Here is a 9,937-nt window from a genome sequence, read left to right as displayed (position 1 = left end):
CGCGTGTGTGTGTGTGTGTGTGTGTGTGTGAGATTTGCATGAGGGTAGAAGCCAGACATAAAGTTTATCTCATTTTTTTAAGTTTTAAAAATTACATTTAATCAATCAGTTAATTAATTTTGTGTGCATGTGGGTGGAGGTAAACCTGGGGAAGTGAGTTATTTTCTTCCACCATGTGGATTCTGGGGATCAAACTCAGATCATCAGGCTTGGTGGCAAGTACCTTATGCACTGGACCACCTTGGTGGCCTTCTCCCTTGTTTTTTTGGGTAGGGTCTCTCATTGAACCTGGAACTCTCTGAGTCACTGAACTGGCTTTCTTAGGGTTCTGGGGATTTGAACTGGGCCTCATGCTTATTCAGACGTGCTTTACTGACTGGGCCATCTCCCCAGCCCTAGCTGTACTACTTTTAAAAATAAAGATGCACAGAGCCAGCAATGCAACAGTAACTAGACAGGTTCTCACTGGGTCCACAGTGAGCCGTGGCCGATGCATGCAGGACATACCTCTTTAATAAAATACTTGGTTTTCCAGGGTGTGCCTGTTTCAGTCCGCAGCCTTTCTTCTGTCCTCTGGCGTTCTTCCAGGGAACGTTTGTGCTCTGTGGCCTTGTCAATTTCAGATTCCCTCAGAGAATCTGTTACATTTTTCCATAATCGTCTAAAATAAAAATGGCCTGTTTTACGAACATCCTCACAGTAATTTCCAATATTTACATTTCTAACTCAGATTTACAGTTCAATCCTGAGTTCTGAACAGACTGTTTAAACTGTTGATGATTTTTAAATTGAGAATTTCAATTAAGAAGCATTTCTTCAAGTTACAAGAACAACTATTTTGTTTTTAGGAGACTTTCAGAATTAACAAGTAACACGAGATATTTTAAAAGGCTGAAACATCGAGGCTGAGGATGTGGCTCAGCTGGTGGGGTGCTTGTCTAACAGAGTGTGGTGGGGCCTTCAGTCTCCAGCTCCACATAAAGCTGAGTAAGGGAAGTGGAAGCCGGAAGAGGAGAAGGTCAAGGCTACACAAAGAGTTCATGGCCAGCCTAAGGTACAGAGACCCTCTACAACACAAAGAGAAGACAAATAATGCAATAAAAAGAAGATAAAATATAAAACCATGCTTTGTAAAAGACAGAAATGGCTAATGCCTCATTAGCTTGAGATTGACATGTAGTATAAATTATAGTATGGGAACTATAAATTAAAACCACTACTGTTTCCTACCGATTAGAATCAGTATAGGAGACAGATAATGGGGGCTGTGGAGGGACTGGAACTATAATTCAAAGCCAATGGCAATGTTAAATGGTGTACTAATTTTGGAAAATAGCAATCTATAATCCAGCAATCCTACTCCTGGATACTTACCAAGAAAAAATGAAAAACATGTCTACACAAAAGTTGATGGTAAAATATTCTGTTTTATGATTCATCATAGTCCCAATCTAGTCATGTGTATCAACTGTAGAATGGATTTGACATACCCATATAATGGAATACTATTCAGCAATTAAAAGGAAAGAATTGACTACTGATACAAGCTAGGTAACAGATGGATCAGGAGGAAACTGGTCACAAGGATCACATGTTATATGACTCCACATATAGAAAATACCCAGAAAAGACACATTTACACACAAAACATAGATGGCAGATCTTTAGGCTAGCAATGATAAATGGGACAGCTCTCTCTGCTTGGACTACAGACAGACTGTTTCTTTTCTTTTCTTTTTTTAAAGATTTATTTATTTTATGTATATAACTACACTGTTGCTGTCTTTGGACACACCAGAAGAGGGCGTTAGATTCCATTACAGATGGTTGTGAGCCACTATGTAGTTGCTGGGAATTGAACTCAGGTCCGCCGGAAGAGCAGTCTGTGCTCTTAACTGATGAGCCACCTCTCCAGACTGACAGAATGTTTTAAAACCACAATGTAATGGAAACTAATAAAACAGTCTTTAAAGTAAGACATATTGTATGAAACATTTAGGGAAACAAAACCCCATGTCACACACACCGTGCCACTGCCTTTTTTGTGCAGAAAAATCTTAGAACAGTGTCCAGGTATTTATCTAAAACGTACTCGTGGCTTTCATGTTAACAATGGCAGAATGGGGCTGGTGAGATGGCTCAGCAGGTAAGAGCACCCGACTGCTCTTCCGATGGTCCTGAGTTCAAATCTCAGCAACCACATGGTGGCTCACAACCATCTGTAACAAGATCTGGCGCCCTCTTCTGGAGTGTCTGAAGACAGCTACAGCGTAATTACATATAATAAATAAATAAATCTTTAAAAAAAAAAAAAAAAAAAAAAACAATGGCAGAATGAAGCAGCTGGTGCAGATACCATATGGCCCACTAAGCCTGAATACTGAGTCTCTGGGCAGGTATAGAAAAGTTACATCAGGTGACCCGAGTGATGCTCAGAATCCAGTGTAAGGGGAAAGGGAACCCACGCCACATGTTAAAAGGTCTCTGATGTAAGTGTCAACTTTAACATTACGAGGCAAAGAGAGTAAACAATGATGAACAAAACAGAAACACAGCACAATAAAAAACAGAAAACATTTAAGAAGAAAATAGAAAAACAGACCAAAGAAAAAGAAATTAATGAGACCAAAAGATGGCTGAGTACAATTAAGTCTTTAGTCGCACTGATAGGGCAGGGTGGGTAGCTGGGGGGGATTCAATATAAAAAATGAGTATGGGGAGTCACTACATATCCTAGATAGATCCACAGGAGTAAGGTAATTAATAAACTATCAGCAGTTTTATGAGTAAATTTCTTTTTTTTCTTTTAAAGATTTTATTTATTATATGTAAGTACACTGTAGCTGTCTTCAGACACTCCAGAAGAGGGAGTTAGATCTTGTTAAGGATGGTTGTGAGCCACCATGTGGTTGCTGGGATTTGAACTCTGCACCTTTGGAAGAGCAGTCAGATGCTCTTACCCGCTGAGCCATCTCACCAGCCCCATTTGAGTAAATTTCTTAAAGATACAAACGCAGAGCTGACTCAAATGGTGGTTCCCACCCTTATTCCCAGCACTTGGGAGACAAAGGCAAGTGGATTGCTGACAGTTCCAGCTCAGCCAAGGTTATACTGCAGTGAGATGCTGACTTAAAAACGCACAGGGAACTATAAAAGCCCTATACATTGAAGATGCAATTAAGCTTTCCTCCAAAGAACACTATTGATAAAATAGCCTCAAAGACACATGCAGAAAACCCTTCAATAGAAATTTTAGGAAACACAATCCAGCAGTGTCTCTCCAATGTCTGGCTTAACAGCAGAGCCATCCGTCGGTTTCTATATTCAGGCTACTGTGATAGGTTACTTGGTGCAAGCAGACAATCTAGTGGGGAAAGCTGACTCTAGACAGATATAGTTGTAAAAGAAAGTACTTTAAGTTTTCAAATAGTTCAAATATTTGGTATTATGGGAAGACTTGGTCAGTGGTAATTTGCTTTTTAAATTTTGAACTCATCATTGGAAAAGGAGCTGCACGGTGCGTGTGGAAGTCTGAGGTCAGCCTGGGGAGTGGTGTTTTCTACTTTTCTCGTGGATTTAGAGGATCATGCTGTCAGCCATGCATGGCAAGTGTCTTTCCCTCAGAGCCAGCTCCCAACCAGGCATCTGTGGGGCAACACACCTGGATTCGAAGGGATCCTGCTTCTCCAGAGGCCTCACTCTTTTCTTTGTCACGGCCAGTTTAGCCAGGTCCACATACTTGGTCTCTCCGTTGCTGTAGGTGAACTCCAGTACGCTGTTCCATTCCCCCTGGACTCTGCACACCACAGTGTTGGTAAGGTTGTACTTCACTTCAGCTGTGACTCTAGAGCAGGCAGGAGGCAAAGGTTTCTTCCTTAGAATGTGGAAGCCCAAGGACACATCTGGAAACCCCACTGTATAGAGCACGTTTAGACCTGTCAGCACCTAAGCCAGATGAGTCCTAGATAACAGCTCAGATGCATCAGCTTCATTCTTCAGAGAGAACACCAGGGATCAAACTGGACTTCATTAGCATAAGTGGAAAATCATGTCTAATATATTTATTATAGTCTAAAACTGTTACAACATTACAATCTAGCACTCACTAATCCTCTCTACCAAAACATCTGCGGTTCTACAAATCAAGTACCCAATATTTATTTATGTTTTTTTTTTCCTCCCCTAGACAGGGTCTCACTATAGCTTTGGCTGTCCTGGAACTATGTTGATCAAGCTAGCCTCAAACTCACAGAAGAGTTCCACCTGTCTTTGCCTCTAAATGCTGATATTAAAGGCATGCGAAGAAACCTTTAAACTACTATGCCTGGTCCAAAACGCACAATTTAATACAAAACCTGTACAAATCATTAAGAGTTAGGAAAATATGAAACACAATTAAAATCTCAAGTTCCCTGGCAGAAACAGAGAAATGAACAGTGATGGTATGGACTGTCACCTGGCTGTCCACACACAGCGGTGCTGATTCGGCTCAGGTGGAAAGCACAAAGAGGAATGATTCAACCATTTCTAATCAAGTCTGTATTTCCTTATAGGACTCAGATGAGCCAGATTCAAAACCCAGGAAATGGCAGACAGAGGTTAAAGGTTAAGGCCTTTAACCTGCGACTTTGATTTATTTGGGTTCAGAAGAGAACTTGGAGGACCCAAGGCTCTGGCCCTGAACCCTTGATCCTCCTGCTTCTACTCTTGACTGTTGGTGTCATAGGCAGAACCACTCTGCCCAGCCAGGAGGCAGCTTTCTTTTAGAAGCCAATTCTCACCTCTGACATGAGTGATGTGCTTTTACTGTATGTACTCAGGGCAATCGCATTACTGTTATTATGGGACTGCCATAGCCCCTACCAAGACTGGACACTCCTTTGCTATTTGTTTGTTTTTGGACAAGGTCTCATTAAGTAGTCCTGGCTAGCCTTAAACTCACAGTGATCCATCTGGATCTGCCTCCCCAAGTGCTAGAATTAATGGCTTGAACCAGCACGTCCAGCACAACTGGAATCTCAACAGGCAGGGGGTGAGTGCATTAGCAGGTTTATGAGAAATGCTGCCTGCATCAGTAAATGAGAAAACAAAACTTGTAAGGGCTCAGTGACATGGTCAAAGTGATAGCACTACACAAAACAAGCAAGAGTATAGGAGTGCCCCAGGGACTGCCGGACTGCTTGGCATCTACTAAATACCTCAAAATGCTGACATTTTAGATAAATCAACTCACATGCCAAGACTAAGTCTATCCCATTTCTTTAGATGAGGAAACAGAAGTAGAAAAACAAATATGTCAATTGTTCCAAATCACACAACTAGTAACAAAGGCATGATGTTATTAGTCCAGGCTTGGACGGCCTCTAAAGCCCACGTTCTATCCGACACTTCTAGGTACACATTCCCTTAAGTAATCCAGCCTGATACAAACCATTGCTTTGTAGCAGTAACATGCACATGGGGATAAAGGACTATGAAGAACTACTCTACAAGACCAAGAAGTTAAAGAACCAACTCAAAGAATGGGGTTGTGCTGGTGTGAATGAGAATGGCCCCCACAGGCTCATAGATTAATAAATGGTCACCAGGGAGTGGCATTATTTGAAAGGATTCAGAGGTGTGGCTTTGTTGGAGGAAGTGTCACTGGGGAAGGGGAAGGCTCTGAGGTTTCAGAGACACCAGGCCCAGAGTCTTCCAGTTGCCTGCCAGTGCATGTGCATGTATGTCAGCTTGCACACCACCATGCTTCCCGCCCTAATGGTAACTGATGAAACCTCTGAAACTGTAAGCAAGCTCCAATTAAAGTGTTTTCCTTTACAGGAGTTGCTGTGGTCATGGTGTCTCTCCACAGCAATAGAATACTAAGACAGAGGTCAAGCTCTGGCATTCTTTCCTGACTCAAAATTATGACAAAGGTAGAGGTGAGTGATTTGGTAGTAAAACTTATACCAAGTTTTAAAAGCCACCATGTGAAAAGTAAGAAAGTTGGGCTGGAGAGATGGCTCAGCAGTTAAGAGCACTAACTGCAGCTGGGCGGTGGTGGCACACGCCTTTAATCCCAGCACTCGGGAGGCAGAGGCAGGCGGATTTCTGAGTTCGAGGCCAGCCTGGTCTACAAAGTGAGTTCTAGGACAGCCAGGGTGATACAGAGAACTTTCCTCCCTCCCAAAAAACCAAAAAACCAGAGCTTTTACTCAAAGTTAAAACTTTGCCTTTGGGTTGTATTCATGGTGTATTAAGAAATATCTCAGTTTTATAGTACACCAGACACTATCTACCCACTGTGTACCTCAGGGCTGGGAGGGAGAGACCTATGCAAATGCTTCTAGAATTTAGTACTAAACCCCAGCACTTTGTTTCTCTTCTTCTGGAAAAAAGGACATGCTTTCTTTACCAGAAAATGAGAAGTATATTAAACACCACATTTTTTTTTTTAAATTTGATAAGCCAATCAGAACTGAATTTCATTCCCAGTTATACCATTAACCTAATTAGTTTTGGAAATCATGGTATTTTCCTCCTTTATTAGTTTAACTTGTTTTATGTATGATTTTTTTTTTCCCTAAAAGAATTCTCCAAAGTATTCTGGTCTCTAGACATGCGTGGAACCCATGATCCTCCTAGTTCAGCCTCCCTAGTGCTGAGACTAGAGATGTGTGTGTGCACCACAGCTGGCTTCCAACAGCAGGCCGATTCTGCTCTCCGTGGCACAGTGGTTCTTTCTCTAGAGCACAGAGATATGACACATCATTGATTGACTGCTTGCTTATGGGTGTAGAGACTGAAACCAGCATCTCAAACATTCTAGGTGAGCACTCACCACACACCAAAACTCAATCCCTGGTCTAATTTTTGGTTATTAGTTTTGTTTTTGAAATAGGTTCCCTCAGTCTCATGCACATAAGACAAAACAGAAAAAGAGTCAAGAGTTATACTACACAATCAAATAGCAGAACAAGAGGCAGACATCATTAGTGTTCTTACCGGTGCAGTTTGCCACCATAAAATGGTTTAGTATGAAAGGTGATGCTGGCTGAGTACCCCGTCTTTGCACAGTTGACGCTGACTTTGCCCCCTAGTTCTACCCATGGAACAGTGAGAATGGAGCGGGCATATGCACAAGGCAGGGAAAATGTGTACTCCTCTCCGTGCTCCAGCAGACAAAGGACACCTGAGTGTGAAGGCAGGAGGGCGGTTATAGCTCTTCAAAGACACAATTCAAAAATCTCCTTTTCCTATCTGGCACTAAGCATTGTGACTTTATATTTATTAATCTTTTGATAGTGTGACTTCATTTGAGAGCAATTCCTGATCACACTGAACCGGGCTACTTTCACTGTGACCTTCCTGTTTCTCTGGGGCTCCTGAGCCCTGAGGCTGAGGTGGCAGCCTGTTGTGCAGCACCATGATAAGGCCCAGGCACAGAGTGGCAGTCACTCAGATAGGACAACAAGCGAGGGTTCTGCATTCTAGTCTACATATTTGAAAGAAAAACAAAATGTCATCTTTTTAATCAACAACTATGACCATCCTAAGTTTTATCTGCCAAATTCTGAAGCAACAAGAGGTCATTTTCAAGCAAATATCATTATATTTGGGGTTTCTATATTAGCTGATATTACATTAAAGAGAATGAAAAAAGGGATTTATACTAGTGAATAACTGATCTGTACAAGATAACTAAAACACACTAAGCAAACCCAAGCTATATTACTGCCCTAAAGTTTTATTTATTATGTTCCATTTATTTGTATGAGCATGTCTATATGTGTGTCTGAATAAACATGAAGGCCAGAAGACAACTGTGGGTGGTGTTCCTCAGTTGTCATTCAGCTTTTATTTTGGAGACGGGGTCTCTTACTAGACTAGAACTCATGAAAGTGAGGGCGGCTGGCAATGAGTTCTACAGATCCACTTATCCTGACCTCTCCAGCAATGGGATTACAAAATTTATTTGCGCCTTACTCTTACAAGTTAAGATATTTAAAATGTTAAAATAATCAAAGACAAATAGAACTGGGTATGGTGGTGCCCGCTTTTCACCCAGGCACATGGGAGGCAGAGGCAGATGGATCTTTTTGAGTCTGAGGCCAACCTCGTCTACACAGTGAGTGGCAGGTCAGCCAGGGTAACATTAGAGACCCCATTTTAAGCAGATTTGAATAAATATAGACTCAGAATCCTAAAATCTCAGGGCTTTTTTGTTTTGTTTTCCCAAGACAGGGTTTCTCTGTGTAGCCCCGGCAGTTCTAGAAATTGTCCTGTATATCATGCTGGCCTCGAACTCAGAAACCGGCTGCCTCTGCCTCCTAAGCACTGGAATTAAGGACATGTGCCACCACCTCCTGTCAGTTAGCAATCAAACTAATTTCTCTCTAATGTTGAAGAACATAACAAAAGCAGACTGAATGATCATAAATCCCATTTCAATTGTGTGTGAGATAGGAGAGGCATGCATGTATTTATGTGTTTTTGTGTGTATGGATCAGGAGGCCTGAGGTCAACATGTAGCATCTTCCTGTAACACAGCTGACCTTGAAATCATATAGATCTGCTTGCTGCTGCCTCTAAGTGTTGGGGTTAAAAAGTGTCTACCGGGCTGGAGAGATGGTTCAGTGGTTAAGAGCACCGACTGCTCTTCTGAAGGTCCTGAGTTCAAATCCCAGCAACCACATGGTGGCTCACAACCATCCGTAATGAGATCTGACATCCTCTTCTGGTGCATCGAAGACAGCTACAGTGTACTTAGATATAATATAATAATAAATAAATCTTTAAAAAAAAAAAGTGTCTACCATACCCAGCTTCCACCTTTACTACTACTACTACTACTACTACTACTACTACTACTATTTTTTTTTTCTGTTGTTTCTCTGTGTAGCTCTGGTTATCCTGCATCATACATACAAACGAACCATAAAAACCCTATAGGTAATACCTACAGAGCCTTTCCAAGCTTAGCTAATCTGATATAAAAACTGGAGAACAGGGCTGGTGAGATGGCTCAGTGGGTAAGAGCACCCGACTGCTCTTCCGAAGGTCCAGAGTTCAAATCCCAGCTACCACATGGTGGCTCACAACCATCCGTAACAAGATCTAATGCCCTCTACTGGAGTGTCTGAAGACAGCTACAGTGTACTTACACATAATAAATAAATCTAAAAAAAACAAACAAACTGGAGAACATTTTCTACTCACCTTCTCCAACCATTGTCACACCTATTGACATGCCTAAGAACTTGCTTTTAGTCCAGACATGTGCATTTACACACATCTTCCTTTCTGCACATTCTGCATAAAATCCTGAGACTGGAGGATGATGGGAAACCTGCTCAGCAACAAATCTGACAGTGTAACAGTCCGAGACTCCCTGGGTCGGAGCCTCCTCCGGTAGAGGAGCATGATTGGTGATAGCTGGGGTAGAAGAGCTGCCACTCACACCAGATGCCACTCCGCTCTTAGGCATCCTCCAGGAGCAGTGGAAAGTTTCTCCGATGATAGGGTTGTACGGCTTCTTAGCAATGGCTCCCTTTCTGCCTTCATAAAATGAGGTAAGGTAGTACTCAACAAATCGAATCATTCGGTCCTCTGGCGTGGCTCCGTTGGTGATGCCTATGAACAGGTCTGGATGCGACATGAAATCTGCGTACATCTCAAGTAAGGAACGCTTCTCCAGGATAAAGGTAGGAAGCACCACCTAAAACATCAATGCAATTAAGAAGTGGAATTAATCCACATGCATATTTGCAAAGTAATGATCTCTACCATCCAAGGGCATCTCAGACTAGACAGGTATTGGAAACAGAAATGCAAACCAAAGAACCTGGTCTTAAAAAAACAAACAAAAAAACAAAAAAACTAAAGCAGAAAGAAACCCAAGCATGTTTAAAAGGAGGTGAGTCTCTGCCTGAATGGTTAAGATTAAATACAAATTCAA

At 41.9% G+C, this 9,937-nt stretch overlaps 1 protein-coding gene across 1 annotated transcript in view; it reads right to left on the bottom strand.

The window, feature by feature from the left end:
• The window catches only part of Osbpl11 (oxysterol binding protein like 11), a 55,872-nt gene that overhangs the window by 6,144 nt on the left and 39,791 nt on the right, over nucleotides 1-9,937 (bottom strand). Inside the window, exons 9-12 of the mRNA XM_021209564.1 lie at nucleotides 9,199-9,697; nucleotides 6,985-7,171; nucleotides 3,662-3,844; nucleotides 508-661 (exon numbers count right to left, since the gene is read on the bottom strand). Of these exons, the coding sequence (XP_021065223.1) occupies nucleotides 508-661; nucleotides 3,662-3,844; nucleotides 6,985-7,171; nucleotides 9,199-9,697 (1,023 nt within the window). The remainder of the gene's footprint in view (nucleotides 1-507; nucleotides 662-3,661; nucleotides 3,845-6,984; nucleotides 7,172-9,198; nucleotides 9,698-9,937) is intronic.

Source organism: Mus pahari, chromosome 12 (assembly GCF_900095145.1).
Source record: "Mus pahari chromosome 12, PAHARI_EIJ_v1.1, whole genome shotgun sequence".
Taxonomy (NCBI): Eukaryota; Metazoa; Chordata; class Mammalia; order Rodentia; family Muridae; genus Mus; species Mus pahari.
The sequence above is the reverse complement of the archived record's forward strand: the minus strand, read 5'-3'. Positions and strand labels throughout refer to the sequence as shown.